The sequence below is a fragment of the Clarias gariepinus genome, chromosome 17, assembly GCF_024256425.1.
Source record: "Clarias gariepinus isolate MV-2021 ecotype Netherlands chromosome 17, CGAR_prim_01v2, whole genome shotgun sequence".
In the NCBI taxonomy this organism is placed as follows: domain Eukaryota; kingdom Metazoa; phylum Chordata; class Actinopteri; order Siluriformes; family Clariidae; genus Clarias; species Clarias gariepinus.
In genome coordinates, this window is record NC_071116.1 from 6,504,974 (window position 1) to 6,522,557 (window position 17,584).

General features: G+C 38.2%; 1 protein-coding gene across 1 annotated transcript in view; it reads left to right on the top strand.

Moving 5' to 3' along the window:
- glis3 (GLIS family zinc finger 3) overlaps window positions 1-17,099 on the top strand; it is a 29,332-nt gene extending 12,233 nt beyond the window's left edge. The window contains exons 5-11 of the mRNA XM_053515673.1: window positions 2,168-2,329; window positions 2,427-2,537; window positions 4,766-4,898; window positions 4,975-5,080; window positions 9,359-9,507; window positions 10,031-10,210; window positions 14,724-17,099. Coding sequence (XP_053371648.1) covers window positions 2,168-2,329; window positions 2,427-2,537; window positions 4,766-4,898; window positions 4,975-5,080; window positions 9,359-9,507; window positions 10,031-10,210; window positions 14,724-14,863 — 981 coding nt within the window. The 3' untranslated portion in view covers window positions 14,864-17,099. The remainder of the gene's footprint in view (window positions 1-2,167; window positions 2,330-2,426; window positions 2,538-4,765; window positions 4,899-4,974; window positions 5,081-9,358; window positions 9,508-10,030; window positions 10,211-14,723) is intronic.
- Window positions 17,100-17,584: the final 485 nt, after the last annotated feature.

Below are 17,584 nucleotides of genomic sequence, written 5' to 3' on the forward strand. Positions count from 1 at the left end.
GTGTTCCACTTAGGCAAGATGTGGTAGGAAATTGTGATTTAAAAATGTCAGTGTTGTTATTTCTATTCCTGATGCCATTTGAGGGATCTTCGAAAGAAAGAAGAAAGAGGTTTAAGAGACTTTTTTTAATATAGGTTCTTTAAATGTTTTGTTTTCTGAACATGTTATTTATTCAGTTTTGCAAATTAAACAGTTTGCAGTTATTATTTAGAAGTAGAGCTCAAGCACTCCTTTTCTTTAGCGGTGCTTTAAAAAATTACTGTGAAATAGCATGGCCTTTTCTTCCCTTGGCTCCTCCGATGACCAAGTGTTTAATCCTGGTCCAAGACACTCGGCTTCTCAAACAAACAGTGTAACGAGAGGCTGAGCCACAAGGAAAGGCTAAACTAAAAAAAATAAAAATGGCAAGTTGTCGTAGTACCCAATTCACATTCAATGCGCACATGGTGCTCAGTTATTATTTAATGTCAACAGCACAAGTGCTACTTTAAATCTGAAAATGTTGCACAATGCCATTTCTTTTCTTAAGGAAAAAAACAAAACAAAAACAGTTATGGACAACAGGATAAATGGATTATTCTTTTGAGTTATAATACAATTCAGGGTTAATTACTAAGTACTAAAGTAATTAAGCGATTATTCAAAGCTGTTGAGATAATAGGTGGCCAAAGCTATTGGTCTACTTTTGGCAAATGTTACAGAAAAATCTCACAAAAAGGTACAGGTGGATGTCAAGAGTGGCTCTGCTGTGTTGTTTTCATTTGTTCCCTTGGAGAGAAGTTTCAGTTCAAATCAGTGCAAACGTTTTCTAATTAATGGATCATTTCCATTCTGATAGGGTTGGTACCCTCCTATAGACTCCGCCACCTGGGTAGCTGGGTAGATCACGAGGGCTTACTTGTTGGGGTGCTGATATGAAACGGGCTTTAGAATCTCCAACAAGGGACATTTGATATTACCACCACCAAAAACTATAGGAATTATGGGAAAATCCTTTTGAATGATGGTGTTCGTCACTCCAGGAAATCTTTAGAAAATTGTAGAATTGACATCAAGAAGCATTGATGCTGGTTAGCCAACATGTAGTTTCCCAACACCCAAGTGTAGTTATGGTAGATTATGTTTTTATTTTTGCGACTCAGACAAAGGCCAATGCAGCGTCGAAGGTCCGTTGTCACTATCAATATATTAAATCGCAAAATAAATGAGGATTTGCAGAAATCTTTGCTGTGGATCTATCAGGATGTCTACGCGGCCTTTTAAACGGCTGTATAGAAATTAGCTTCGCCAAATGGGATTGACGGTTTCCAATCTAATCATGGTTTAAAGCCTTTCAAATCGACTCCAAACGTCAAACTGTGGTTTCTAACCCAATTACATCAACTAAATTGTATCTATCAGGACAAGGTTATTTGTGTCCGCACCAAGGGGATTAAGGATTTAATGCCATCGTTTGAATTTTCTCATTTCACCACACTCATCACAGTCGCTCGTGCTGCAGCGGAGTCTCGCATTCCAGAGTACTTGTTTATATTTAGCTCTCATTCTTATGAAAACAGGAAATCAAGAATATTTGACAAGAGATCAAAGTCCAAGCGAGCGACGACCGTGTAACGAACGAATGAGGAAAGAATCTCAGGCATCCTAAATGTGTCAGTGCGTATATTTAATAGCAGTAATGGTAATAGTAACAGTAAGTTCTGTTTCCATTGAAAATCTTAACATGGTCATCCATCCTCGAAAGCTTTTATGCACTCTCAGCCAAGTTAATAGACATTCCAGACTTGACCACGAAGAGGACAAAGAGCAGAGGCTTTGCATACCTTAAGGGTGAGCTCACTGCAAAATAAAGCGAATACCAGTTAATACTGTAGGCTATTTATAAGGAAAGGGAAAATCGCCAATGAGTTACTTGCATTAATGATAAATGGTGGGGTTTTTTATACAGCAAATCAGCAGATCTGTGGGAAGGGGGTAATAAAGTCAGTAAAGAGAATTGCAGAAAGACAGTTAATTGATTTGAACAGTAAAATACTGACCCCTCCTGGTTGAAGCATGTGGAGACAACAGTGGTGGTTGGTCCTCAGGTGAAGTACCTGTTCTGGAAAAAAACTATCCAGTTGCATTTCAATTGATATCTATGTTCTCATCTTGTTTTTATGGCCAGTTTGAAGGCTGTCAGAAGGCGTTCTCCCGCCTTGAGAACCTCAAAATCCACCTACGGAGCCACACAGGAGAGAAACCGTACGTGTGTCAGCACCACGGCTGTCAAAAAGCTTTCAGCAACTCCAGTGACCGCGCCAAGCACCAGCGCACACATGTCGACACGGTGAGTCTGCACTCGAAATACAGACTTGACTACTCTAACATTTCAGGTGGTGCAGGGTCACTTGTGAATTTCAGCATCTCCTGTCTGTGTGTTCCAGAAACCTTACGCGTGTCAGATTCAAGGCTGCCAAAAACGCTACACCGATCCCAGCTCTTTGCGAAAGCACGTCAAATCGCATTCCACCAAGGAGCAGCAGGCCAGGAAGAAGGTGAGCAAATGATCTAGGGGAATATTGCACCAGTGCTGCACGTGCTAATCAGACAAGTCAATCTGGACAGAATTCTTCAACACTAAGTAGATCTGTAATAAAACATGTTGGCCGTTGCCATATGATAATCTGCTTTTTCGTACTTTCTGCATGCGTTTCTTTTAATGTGCCATCAAATGCTTATGATCCATAACAACCATTTGCAAGGGCAGATTTCGAACTCGTGTAGGAGCTGTGCTCATTATCACAGAAAGGAAAAACAAATGGTATCACCATAGATACGGCTACTTAGGGTATGCTGCTTTTGGACTGGAAGCGAAAAACAAGAGCGATTATTTCATTTTTTTTCTTTCTTTCTTCTGTAGCATATGTTTTCTGCGGATAATGTCAGCAGTGCGCTTGAAATAGCCTGTGTTAATTCTAGCACGGATGCCGTGCCAAATGCCAAACTGTTTCTTGTAACCTATGCACATGTCAAACTACTGTATGAAAATTTTAAATAGAGCTTAGGAATTCATGCGGTTTATCATTTAAGTCTTAAAATCAATCCTATTAAGAATTAAAGTCCAGCGTAGGCAGTTGTTCCTCAGGGTCAAAATTGTGCTCACTTTGTACAAAGAAAAGCATCAGGCTTCACGCGAGCCAAACACTATCTATTCTCCAAAGAGCTTGCTGCGTTACATATTTGAGCGCTAATATCCCCTCGATCCTTCTATTTACTGTTTAAGGCTATAAATCAAATGTTCTCACTATTATCTGCAAAGAGCTGATATGGATTTTCATTCCAACCAAACAGGAATCTGACTGGAGTAATACACTTTTGAATATCAAGGTCAGTTAAGTAAATAAGTGAAAAAGATGTGGCTGCTACTAGAATGAAAATGTACAGCTGTACCAGCTCGGCCTGGATACTGAAAATCCTTGATGTCAAGGAAGAGCAAGCTGGGTGAATCTCAATTACTTTTGATTGTTGAAATATCTCCTATTTCATTTTTTGACACCATTTAAAAAGATTTTACCTGTTAAAGTGTAAGTTTTTTTCCGCGGCAGTACCGCTAGCTTTTGTACCTAGAAAGGTATATTGTATATACCTTACAGTCCATTTACATGTTTTAAATAATGTTTAAAGGTACACTGTATCCAATAGGGGCTTCAAGTCAAACCAAGACTTTTGATGGTGCAGAATAACAGAACACAGTCTTGACAGTTCTTCTCTATCCGCTGCTACACTAACACACTTATCCCGAGGTTTCACTAGTGCTTGGATACCATCGAGGTTGAAAGCTTTCTCAGTATGCCAGAGACATGATCGGGCTAACTGCTTCATGTCTGAAACACTGGCCTCCCAGGAACTACGTTAATGGCCCAAACATGTGGAAATGCCATAATGTGGGGTCGGGACTCTACGGTAGCTGTGGCAATAACGATGCCACAATGATGAATGATCATGTGTAAGGTTCCCACAGACACCTGCGCCTCTTCTGCAAGTTATCTGTCTTTTTTTTTTTTTTTTTTTAAGGATCAGGCGAATGTTCCACTCAGCGAATGTTCACAGGAATGACCGCAGTGGGCTCAGGTCCACCTCGGCCCAGGATTATCGTTCATCGATCTACAACGTCCTTTAAAACTTTTGCACCATTCAAATTTTAGACTGCGGCTGCTTGACTTCTTTTTTTAATGTCAATCAGTTTTATACGTTCATTCACAAGAAATCTTATAACAGTTTGACTTGAATGACCCTTGAATCTCCCACAGGTTGATTTCGTTAAAAAAAAAATTTTTTTTTTTAAATCCTTTTTATATAAGACATGTCAACACTTTCACACTTCTATACCCTGAACAATTTTTATATGATATTTTGTGCTTTTTATCTTTACCATTTTTCTGGAAAAATATAAAAAGGGAATTATCTCATTTGCTGTAACACTGTTCACATGGATCCCTGTCCAAACTGCTATCAATTCATCTTCTAATTCAGAATCATGTTATTCAGAGTAGATCGGGTTCTTGAATCCTACAGCTCAGTTTCGTCATACATTATGTAAGAAAAAAAACAAGCCCTTAGGCTGTCAATATTAACATTTTATCTTCAAATAAACTCCTGTTGGAAATGTAGTATGTAAAACTGTATAACCTGTAACCAATGATATCCAGAATTTAGTTTTCAAACCCATTAAGTAGTATACATCTATAGAATATAATTAGATTATTTAATTTCCATATAACAGCTGAGAGCCAGCACTGAGATCTACCAGGACGGACTTTCTGAGTGTTTAACTATCCAGCCATTGCAGCCCAGCCTGTCACCTTTGGAGCTGATTGAAAGCCGTTCTCCGTCTCTTCCTGCTGATATGTACACAGGTACAACAGTTCTGCTCACAATGTGACATTTAAATTGTGCTGTAGGTACTTAGAGTGTGTGATGTCTGTTCGCTAGATGTGTTCTCCATAGACCAGGCCAGCCAAATGACTCCTGGTCAGATTCAGCATTCCACCCATGGCTCTCATGTCCCATTGTCTGCACTACCTCCAACGACCAGCAGGTAGGTCATCATTTTAAAGGAAATATGAAGCTTTCTCTTTAATAGTCATTTTGTCATTGCTTGGATATTGGTTGAAATGGCATATCTGTTGGATTCTTGAATCTGATTGATTAGAAAGTGTTCTATGGCAGCAGCTCTGATATCAGGAAGTGAAAGCTGAGATTCAAATTGTGTTTATTTAAATACTTCTAATACATTTCTTTAGCACATCATCCCGGAGACTTGAGTGATAGACTTTATACATGTCATTATTCAACAAAAAGGTATAATTGTTGATATGGTAATAAGTTTTTCTTAATAGGCAAGAGATATCTAGAGATACTTGCCACTTTAATAGGAACGTGAACTGATCCATTCAATTAATGCCTACATAAATGAATATGAGTATATATTCTGGTGTTCCTATTAAAGTGTCACGTGAGCATAAGTATTAATCTAACCCAAATGCAGCACGAAGGTGTGTTTCAAATGGGCTGAAGTACCCTGCGAAGTTTACTAAACGCACAGTGTTCAGTAACTAAGTGTGATTATAAACCGCAGGGAGCGAAAATGTTCAGTTCAAAGGGAACTATGAATGTTGTAGAGAACGAGTGAACGAAAAGGGAATGAAAAAATTCCCATTAGTCATTGCGTCTCGCTGAAGCATGGAAAAAATGGACCTCGAAAAAGGATTTATATATTTATTATCATTATTATCGAGCATGACGTCATATTAAAAGGACACAAAAATTTACATTTTAATTAAATCTGGAAATCCTTAGTATTATATAAGCTAGTAATCAGTACAAAAAAATAACTCTTCGTACATCTTTAATCAATTATTATTTTAATTATTCAATAATTTATTTACAAGTTATACACATTTGAATAGTATATGTTTTATAACGGTTTCAGTTTTTGTTTTAAGACATATTCAATATTTAATATCCGTAGTGTGAAATTTTAGCAGCAGTGACCGGTTTTCGAGGTGCTTATATTACCATGGTAACACACGGAAGAAGTGACGTCTGCGCCGGTGACTTCGCAATTGTGGAGTTTTGTCAGGGGGAATTTCCCTTGACCGACATTCCCTGCAAACGGAGCAAGGAGTAGGGAGCACCCTGTGAAGTACACTTCGGAATGGAACGCAGCCCAAGTTTTTAATACACCCACTTGCAGTCCAATTTATTTGCAGTTCAGTCCTGCCTTTGCTTGCATACCATAGTTATAGCATAGTTATAGTTAACCTTGATAATTCTTATCCATTCACTGATAACACAGGGATGAACTATGTCTCTAAATTACAAAGATTTCTGATAAGAATAAACTGTGAGGGAAAAGGAAATTTGGTATGAATCAAGGCTGTCGCTTACAATTAACACTCTAATGAGGTCACAAATTATTCTAACAAAACAATGTGTAACAGCTTTGAATTCTACCCAAAAATTCATTAATTTGTTCGCTCACTTGTCTCCAACAGGAGCAGCAGAACATTTCCATTCACAGTGGCCATTATGGCAAATGAACAATAATGAGGGTTTTAAAACAAGTACTCTAAACCGTAGAGGTTGCGTTTCTCCTAAAGGTTCCAGCTGGGCTAAAAACCGCCCGTTGCCTCGGAGAGAGAGGAAAAAATAAACTAAAAGAAAGAAAAATGTAAAAGAAAGAGTCTGCTCACACTAAATGGCATCAGGTACATGTCTTTTTTCACTCACCAGATTAGAGCAGACAGAAAGAGAGAAATTTTAGCCACCACACTAAGCTGGCATTACTTCTATACACTTGTGTCTGTGTCCCTTTGCAATGGGTGATGAATTGGTTTGTATAATCCTTGTCTTTCTCATCAGTGTGGTATGTTTTTTTATCCCACCCCTCCCCGATACTATGTTTTGGTTCACTCTCAATGAACAAATCTACCATGGACAGAATTGTTATTTAGTTTGCATTCTTCTTGCGTTCACCTTGGCAAAGCAGGTTGCTATGACAGATTGAAATGCCCCAACAATCTTTCTCTTTCTCTCTGATCTGCAACAAAGTCCTTGGTCATTGGTTGTCATGGATTTATGGCAGCAAACTCATAGTTGGAATAATCTGATCAAAATAAGGTGCCATTTTTCTGCCCTGTGAAAGACTCCAGACAGGCTTTTGTGAGTCGAATGTTTATACTATGGCAAAGTTTTTTTTTGTGTGTGGGGTTTTTTTTTGTTTTGTTTTGTTATGAAGTTTACAGTTTAGGATTGCCAGCCGGTCCATAGAGATCTATTTCTTCAGTTCTTCAATTCAAAAGCAATGAGAGGGAACCATAGCGGTATTACCAGGGCCAAATGTTCATGGTTACGCTCAGCCCGCGATTGTTGATGCACCAGCGGTACTCATGCCATGCAAAGTGCATACCAAAAGAGAATGGGCTGGTAAGACCAAACTGTCCTGTGCTTCATTAGTCTTAAGATTACACTTTTATTGAAGCTATCGCCATCTACCAAAGGGAAGCCGAAATTCATCAGGAAAGTTAGTTGAGTTAAGCAGATTGATGTAATTGCCACTCTGTGTGTTCAACTGTTAAATTCTTGGGGTTCTTTCTTTACTACTGTCCTTTTTTAGTTCAGATCTAATTAAGTAGGTTTGATCATCCACGGTGATTAAAGTCAAATACAGATTTTTGAAAATCGTCTCACTCTGACATTCATCTTATGACAATCTCTCATAATATTTTCTGTCTAAGATTATTTCAAGTGTTGTAGACTCAATGACCTAAACCTAAGAAATATGAGTCTTCATTTTAAAATTAAAGGGAAGTTGCATTGCTAGATCAAATTGCTGTGGTGTACTGTATATATAAAGGATTAAAACACAAAAAGGTGTGCTGTTATGGAAACGTATTTAGTGACGGCCTGGTGTGGTTCTTTCGTTTTATGCATTAGTAGTGTAACCACCTGTCAATTATGGGAAAAGCATTTAAAAAAAAAATAGCCAATCAGCTTTAATGTAATCGGTGATATTGTTATTTCAGGTTAAAGCCCTCATACATGTTTGCCTGTTTTTGTGTACAGCAGGACTCTCTGCCTAAATTATTAATACAAAAAAATAACATTTTGCTAGGTTGATTATCTTTCTTTTTTTAGATTATTAAATCTGGCACATAACATTTTGTGCCCACTTTGTGCCAGCTTTTACTCAACATTTTTATTTTACTTATGGTTATGGTTAAACATCAGGCAGATATTTAAGTATTGCAAAAGATTTATTAAATTCTGTCCAGTGGTAGATTTAAGACGTGGCCACAGTTTGACGCATGCGCAATATGCTGTCAATATTTCCGTTTATAATCTGACACATAACTGCTTATAACTTCACTTATACCAAATATTTAGATTTCATTTATGGTGCAGATTTATCTTCAAGCAGATACCAAAGTACTGCCAAAGTTTTAGAAAATTTTGTCCAGCCAGTTTTGCGTGATGCTGTGACAAAATCTGGCTGGACAGACATACAGACATACAAAGTTTTTCTGGGACTGGTTTTGGTTCCTCCAATGTATGAAACAAAAAGATATCATTGAAAGAGAGAGTTCTGACCAACGTAGAGACAAAACCTTTCCTTTATTTATATAGATTGTGTATAATGGCATGTTATACTACTGTATAATGGCAGATTTATAGCTACATATCTTTGGTTGTGAAAAATCAACAAAACAGTTTACTTCCTGTTACCACTGATGTCATAACAGCTATAAACAGTTGTTGTGTATTCTCATGAAAACTCTCTTGTGGTGGAAAAACTAGAGGGCGCCACAAAGCCTTCACACTGGAGACTCCTTTCATGTTTCAACTGATGCAAATTTGAACAAATATTTATTTTCTTTGAAGTGCTTGTGATGTAGAAATGCTCAAGTATTAGAACAAAGACATTAATAAAAAAATAAATCTGTAGCTTATAAGAACCCATGGTGACAGGTGTAACAAACCCTTTATATTTTAATATAAAATATTATATTTAATAATATACTTTTATACTTTAAAATTGTCTATTATCTAGCTAACTATAACTATCTCGAACTAATTAATAACATTTATGTAATATTGCCGTGACATAGGTCTTTAACCATACAATCGTCAGGGAAAATGCCATGCCAAGTCTAATTGTGCTCTATGTGGTCTATTTGCTATATGTTACACCCCCCATAATGTCTCTTATTGGAGAAATGGGTCTGAGCTTCCCCCGCTGAGTGTCAGAAAATAATTGAAAAAGCAATATTTTAACAGTGACATACAATTTATTTAAATATTTTTTTTATTGTAGGTTTGATGCTCCAGTAGCACAGCTTCCAACCCCCCAGGCCACACCTGCAGTTTCTCATTCACACCGCCACATGGTGGCAGCGCAAAAAAACAGCAGACTTCCAGGATACCCTGAGCAGACTGCAGCATCCCTAGCTCCTCCTCAGGATAGTAAGCTCATAGTCAATATTACTTCTTTGTAATATTTCTTTCATATGCTATGTTTATCCTTTACGTTTCTTGATGCCAAAATGGCATTTTGTAAAAAGAATATTAGTTGGCATTGGTAATATTTTTCAACAAAGATTCTCAGTGACCGTGGAGGGTTTGCACTGAGACTAAACCAAATACATATGCAAGACAGCATTTCCTGATGCATATTGACTTTTTACTGCCAGGCCGAAAAACTCCGGCTGAATGATTCATGAATCCGTGCTTCCATTTCAGGAGCAACAGATGGCTGTCTGTTGGGCAATGTCAAAAATAGGTCTGTCTGATTCAGACCTTATCTTGTGTTTCCAAGCACAAAGGAAATAATCTGTTCAAATTCCATGCCACGCTTGTGCTGATTTGAGAGGCATGGCACAGCAGTGGTTAGATAAATTATAATGAGCTGTTTAAAGACCGGCTTTCAGCTCCAAAACACTGTGTGTGTGTGTGTGTGTGTGTGTGTGTGTGTGACAACACTCCTCAGGTTTCCCGAGTCATGCCCAGACGGTGTGCTCACCTTCATATACTAAGTCGTCGCAGACAGGAAAGCAGATTTCTGCCTGTTCTATGATGCAGATCCCGATGTTCCAGAACAGTCTGGGTTCCTCAGGCACAGCTCAACAGGAACCCGAGCTGATCCACCAAGCTCTGTCAAGCATCGCAGGTGCTTAGTCATTTAAGCGTAATCCCATAGATACACAGATCAGCGATACCATTACCACCACTGACATGTGACAGTGAATATTATGTTACAATAAGATATTTTAGTCAGCAGGTTACCCAACAGTCGGTTCTTAATGATGTGTGGCTAGCAGGAGAAAGGAGCAAGTGTAAGAATCCGAGCAACTTTAACAAGAAGGTTTTGATGAAAGTTGTGATGACTAAATAACTGCTGACTGGTCAGGGTGCCCATGCTTTCCCTGTACAGCAATAAAAGAAGGTGGGCTGGTCTGCTGAATCATATTTTCTTTATATCAAATGGATGGCCAGGTGAGTGTGACACTTACCTGGAGAAGAGATTGCACCAGGATGGACTATGGGAAGAAGGCAAGCTTGTGGAAGTACTGTAGTTTGATGCTCCGAGCAATGTTCTGCCTGGAAACCTTGGGTCCTAAGCATCGTTGTAGACCAATGACACCACTTCATGACAAAGGTGTTTCCTAAAGCCAGTGGCCTCTTTCTGCATTATAATGCATCCTACCAAAAGGTGCATGTAGCCAGGACAAAAAGTTCTAGGTGTTGACCGAATGTCCAAATCCAATTCAATTCAATTTTATTTATATGGTGGTTTTAACAATGGTCATTGTCTCAAAGCAGCTTCACAAAAATGAAAATAAAATAAAATAAAATAAAAATTACGGAATTGTGTATGTGTGAGAAAAATGTGTCTAGATAATAATGACCAAGATGAGCAAGCCAAGGGTGAAGGCGACAGTGGCAAGGAAAAACTCCCTGAGATGGCAATAGAAAGAAACCTTAAGAGTAGCCAGACTCAATCAGGGAACCCATCCTCATTTGGGTGATAACGGATAGAGATTATATCACATCATGTGTGTTATGCAGCTGAAAGTTCAATATAACAGATGTTATTTAAGTCCAGTTCAGCACAGGGATGAGTCAGCAGGTGCAGAGGGCAGATGAGGTCTGGATCACTGGGAGCACAGGAGCAGGATGTGTAGCTCCAAACCATCATGAAGCAGAATCCAGCTGGAGCTGGTCCTTCTCTGGATGGCCTTTGTCTACTGAAGCTGGCACAATCTCAGATGCCTCGGAAGGGGTAGAAAAATAAGGAACAGGTGAAAAGAATTAGCGTAGTTGCCATTAAGGATAAATGTACTGGAGTATGAAGTTATAGGATAAATTACGTGTATGCCAGATTAAAGAGATGCGTCTTGAGTCTACTTTTAAACTGGGAAACTGTTTTTGAGCCCCAAACATTTTCCAGAAGGATTTTCCAAAGCTTTGGAGCTAAATATGAAAATACTATTTAATAAATGCTAATAAACATTTAATATGTTAATTCGAAACTGAACAGCTACCCAGTGCAGAAATTATAATATTTGGGTTATATCATCATAATTTTTTGATCTAGTGAGAACCCTGGCGGCTGCATTTTGGACAACTGTAGCTTGTTTATTGAGGATGCAGGACAACCACCTAGTAGGTCATAAATGCATAAACTAGCTTTTCTGCATCAGATACGGATACATATTTTTGCTATATTTCTACGGTGAAAAAAGGCTGTTTTTGTGATATTAGAAATATGATTTTCAAAAGACAAGTTACTGTCTAATAATATGTCCAGGTCTTTCTCTGTCGAGCTGGTAGTAACAGTACATCTTTTTAAACGCAAGCTGAATTGTTAGAGCTGTTGTGTACTGGTTTTTGGGCCAATAAGTATTATCTCTGTCTTATCTGAATTTAGTAAAAGAAAGTTATCAGTCATCCAATGTTTACCTCCTGGACACACTTAGTTAGTCTAGACAACTTGGGTATTTCATCTGGTTTTGTTGAGATGTATAACTAGGTATTATCAGCATAATTATGAAAACTAATCCCATGTCTTCTAATGATGTTACCCAAGGGAAGCATGTACAGTATATTGAGAACAGCAGAGGTCCTAAAACTGACCCTTGTGGGACCCCATATTTCACTGGCATTACACCAGACAGTTCTCCATTTAGATCTACAAAATGGTATAAATCAGACAGGTAGGATCTAAACCATTTTAATGCCTGTCCCTGAATACCTGTGATTTTGTAAGCGATCTATGAGAATATTATCCATAGTGTTGAATGCAGCACTAAAAGATCAAGTAAGACTTGTATTGAGATGCAGCCTTGGTCCGAAGGTAAAAACAGGTCATTTGCAATCTTAACTAGTGGAGTTTCTGTACTATGATGGGGTCCGAACCTGACTAAAATTCTTCGAGGATATTGTTTTCCTGCAAGAATGCGCATATTCGAGCTGATACTACCTTTTCTAATATTTTTGATATAAACGGAAGGTTTGAAATCCGTCTGTAATTAGTTATTTCATTTAGAATTTATTATTATTTTAAATTAGATTTTTTTTAAAAGAGGCTTAAGAAACTGCCAACTTGAAAGGTTTAGGGACGTGACCTAGATATAATGAAGAATTAATAATGTTTAGAAATGGCTCTCCAACCGTATGCATCACCTCTTTTAAAAATCTGGTTGAGATTGGATCTAACATGCACATTGTTGATTTAGCCGAGGTGATAATTTTATACAGCTCTTCCTGTCCCATACCTGTAAAGGACTGAAAATCTAACAGTGAAGCTTTAGACTGGACTGGATCATGAAATGCTATTAGGGTTTGAACCTCCGTTATTTTCTTCCTGATACTTTAGATTTTTTTAATTAAAGAAGTCCATAAAGTCTTCATTTCTAAACTGCAGGCATCATAGGTTTTGTTAGGCGAGCCACCGTACTAAATAAGAACCTGGGATTGTTTTGGTTTCTTGCTATCAGTCGGCTCAGATGCTCGACCCTAGCAGCTTTTAGAGCCTGCCTATAGCTGCACATACTATCTTTAAACGCAATTTTAAAAACTTTTAATAGTTTTTCCCCACTTTCGCTCGAGGTTACTGGTTGTTCTCCATTTATATTTTGTTCAACCCAAAAAGAATTTAGCAAATCCATAAATGTGAGTGCTAAAGCATTGTTAGCATCATCTACATGAATGTTAAAGTCTCCTACTATCAACACTTTGTCAGAGTTAATCAATAGGTCTGACAGCAGATGTCCAAACTCTTTAAGAAAATAAACATATGGCCCCGGGGGTAAAATATAGCAAGGGTTTATTATGTACTGTATTTCACTGAGTGCAACATCAATGATACAGCAAGCACTTTAAATGAGTTAAACTTGGACCTTGTTTTCTGAGTAACAGTGAGTACATCATTGTAAATAGTTGCAACCCCACCACCACGACCAGTTTGACGGGGTTCGTGCTTCACAATTTCTATAGGACAAGCTATGTGTGCGCATCTATCAGTATGGTGAGATGTAATGTGGCTAACATGATTGGAATCTAAGGTATGACTTAACGCCAGTCAGATGGTAGTGTCCTGGAGATGTTGTCAGAGAGGACTGCTGCTCCAGCTCTGCTAGGGTGCAGGCCATCAGTGTGGTAGAGCCTAGGACGCTCCCAGAAAACATTCCAGGGTAATTTCCCTAGTTGACACCAAGATTGCAACCATTCATTAAAGGCAAATAATCTACTGAACCTATTGATTCCTCGTCGAAATGTGGGAAGCGGTCCAGACACGATGATCCTTGTCATAGGTGATGTGCTACGGACCTTCTCAACCAAGCTCCTAAAGTCCTTCTTTAGGATCTCTGTCTTTCCTCAGCCTGGTGTCGTTCGTCCTTGGTGCGTTGGACCTAGGCAGAGAAACACGCAGGGTTGAGGTCGTTTTTGAATTTGTGTCATGCCGAGAATTTACCTGGGACAGGTGAGCGTCAGCCCCTGACGATTTCAGCGCGGCTTTCCGCTGCTGTAGCTGGGCCAGCTTCACCTGTAGGTCGCGGATCTGCTTCTCCGTGTCCTGCATCTCCAAATCCACCGGGTGCAGCTCCAATGTATCCTCACCTGCACTCAGAGGCTGGCACATAACCGACATAGTGTTTAAAAACGGAGATAATCGTGTGTGAAAAAGCATAGGCAAACTTGTAATAGCCGGGCTAACAGGCTAGCGATGCTAATGAGATAGCCGGCTAGAAGCTGTGTGCTGCAAAACAATTAAAACCTAATGATATAGCAGACATTTTCAGTGAATATATTATAAAATACTTATGTTATATGTTCACTCTTCATAAGAGGACGAAAACATTAGAAAGTTTGAACATTAAGCTCGTAAAAAACCATCTCTGTCTCAGCGTGTGAGTTCTCTCCCTCTCAAATTAACATCTGTGAGATTTGCAGGAAAAAACAAGTCAGATCCAATGAGGCCCATCTCACCTCTTAGAGAAACACAGCAGACCTTTAGAGAACTTGGTGGAGTCCATGCTTTAAGGGGTCAGAGTGTTGGCACAAAAGGACTTACACAATATTAGACAGGTGGTTTAAATGTTATGGCTGATCAGTGTATACAGTATATAGTATGAGTGTGAATGCTTTCATCTTAATGACCCATATGTTTGTGACTCCAGAGTTTGATCCACATGGCAGAGCGGAGGATTCTTTATGCCATCGAGAACATTCGGCATCAGACGATAACTACCTTCACATATGTCCGCATGACATGGACCGACACCCAAGTCAGCTCTCATGCGTCTACACGGAGGGGTGAAAAAGATACAGCTTTAATCATACATATATCTATACTGATGATTTATTCTGACCTTTTTCTAGTTTGTGAGTCATGAACTTACAAAAAACTGAACAAAAAAGATGTGAACGTGTCTGAATTCTCATCAACTGAATGAAGTAATATACAGGCTTTTGTTTTGGATTGTTTTTCAAACTGCTAAGGTTTTATATGTTGTAATGTTTTATATCAAAATTCTCAGTCCTGTAAAAATCTATTTGTGATTTTTAAAACAGGAAGACAAACAAAAATATGCACTTTTTGTATGAACACTGAAAAGCATGGGCACCAAGCTAAAGCTAGCTATTCACTAGGACTAGCTAGTTAGCATATAGGGGTATAAAAACATTTTGGAATATTACCATTTCTCCCAGCTTATATCATAATGTAATGAGATAAGGTGTTTTAGTGACCAACATTACAATACAGTTTAGCCTTGAACTTTTAGCATGAACAGCTACCTGAACTGCCATGGGTTGCTCTCAGTAAATGAAAACGTTCTATCACGTATACCAAAGCAGCAGACTGTGAACTTGGTTTGAACATAAGAAAAAAAAAAATCACAAACATAAGATTTAACTATGAGGAGCATTTAAGTCAAACCAGGACTTTTGAATGTGCAGAATAACAGAACACAATTATGAGAGTAAAAACTCCCTTTATTTCTTTATATAATCCCCTGCTACACTAATGCACTTATCCCAGGACTTCATTAGTGCTCAGATACCATCAAGGTAGAATGTTTTTTTTTTTTTTTTCAGTATGCTGGAGCCATAAAACACTTGCCTACCAGGAACTCCTTTAATGGTCCAAACATGTGAAAATGGCTTGAAGTGAGCTCTAGCGATGTAGCTCCCACCCAAATTCTTGTGATGTGCAAGTGGTGCTTATGAATGATTGTGTGTACAGTTCGACAAGTTATTCATAGATATTCATGGATCAGGAGTTCAACTTGTTGAATGTTCATGACTCACATTTTGAACCACATCACCTGGGATCGTCATCTATGGATGAACGGCCTTTTTAAAAATGTTTGCACCATTCAAATGTTATTTACTTCGGCTTAGGATCTCAGCACTAAACTGTGCTTAAAGTCTTTTGTAAATGTCAATTAGTTTTATGCCTCTATTCACAAGAAATTCCATACAAAAAGTCACAGTTTGACTTGAACATCCCTTGTAGATACCGGTCTGAATATGTCTATAAACTGCAAAATCACCTTAGAGCAAATCCATTACATTAAGCACTAATCAAGTGCATAATGAAGGCTTTAAATATAACTATTCTCTTTTTTTAAAACTGCAATCATACAAGTACTGTTTTTTCCCCCCTCAACACTAGAAAAAGAGGTTAAGGGCATGTGGTTCAACTAAATTACACTGTGAAAACCTTAAATGCAAATGTCAACAGTGACAAAATGAAATTGCATTTAAAAGCTCTAATTGCAATGTTTTGCATAACCAGTAGCATTTGAGTCAAAACCTCCATTATCTTGGCTCACAGTGTGGGATATCGGTTGCATCTGGAAAAAGAAAAAAAAAAGCATTTAATGGTGTAATCATCAAGAACGCGGATGCACGGCAGTGTCTTGCGAGGTCTTGTTTTGCTGAAGGGTAATTCAGTTGGGTAATTTTCACATCATGCGCTTGCACACCTTATTATGAGTCAAATAGTCTGCGTGTTATTCTGTGCAAGTGACCAGAGGTTATTTCAAATTATACAAAATCTTTGTGAGGTTAGAACTGATTAGACCCTAATGCTGGGATTTTGGAGGGGGAAAAAAAACTGTTAGTACTTATATACAAAAAATTGCAGGTGAAGTGAATTCCTGTCAACGAGAGCCCCTTTCAATCAATAGTTGATGTGTTATATAGAAATCTTGATGATGATGATGATGATGGTACATTAGGTCATTTGAGTTCTTTACAGGACTGTTTCATATTGCTGTCTTTATTCACGTATAGGAAGCACAAATCCATCACAACTAGCCATTGCCTTCTAGTCCACAATAAAACAGACTGCGCCACAGCAAACCTGTGTTTAAAAGCAAAGAAAATATTTTTTGTCATTTTAATTCTAAGAAAGTCCAGAATTCCCCATGCTTATTTTACTTTTGTTTAACATTTGTAGCTTGTGCAATGACATGCTAGTAACCTATGTATAAAGCACTATATAGGCAATTTATCAACCTGCTCCAGTGTCACAAATTAAAATCTGTTCAAGACTGCAAATCATTGATGTGCAAATTTTTGTCATCTGTGTGTTTGTGTGTGACTTTCTCAATGATTTTAAACTGAACCAAGACACATGACGGTTTTACTTTTGATAAGAGACTGTGTTTTTTTCCATATATATGATAATCCCATTTTTTTCAGAGCATCTGTTGCCAAATTATGCAAAACACCAGTGTCATGATAGCGGCAGACATATAATGACAAATTATGTCCTGTGTTCATTTGCATAATAAGTGTTGTTTCACTGTGTCACGTGCACTTTAGAAAGCATAGCTCAGCACTCAGTATCTGATTAATGCAACCATACAGTAACCATGATAATACTAATACTCATTATTATTATTATTATTATTATTATTATTATTATTATTATTATTATGAAAACAGGTGTAGAGGTTTGGCATTGTGGCCTTGCACCTCCAGGGTTGAGGGTTCGATTCCCATCTCAGGTCTGTGTGCATGGAGTTTG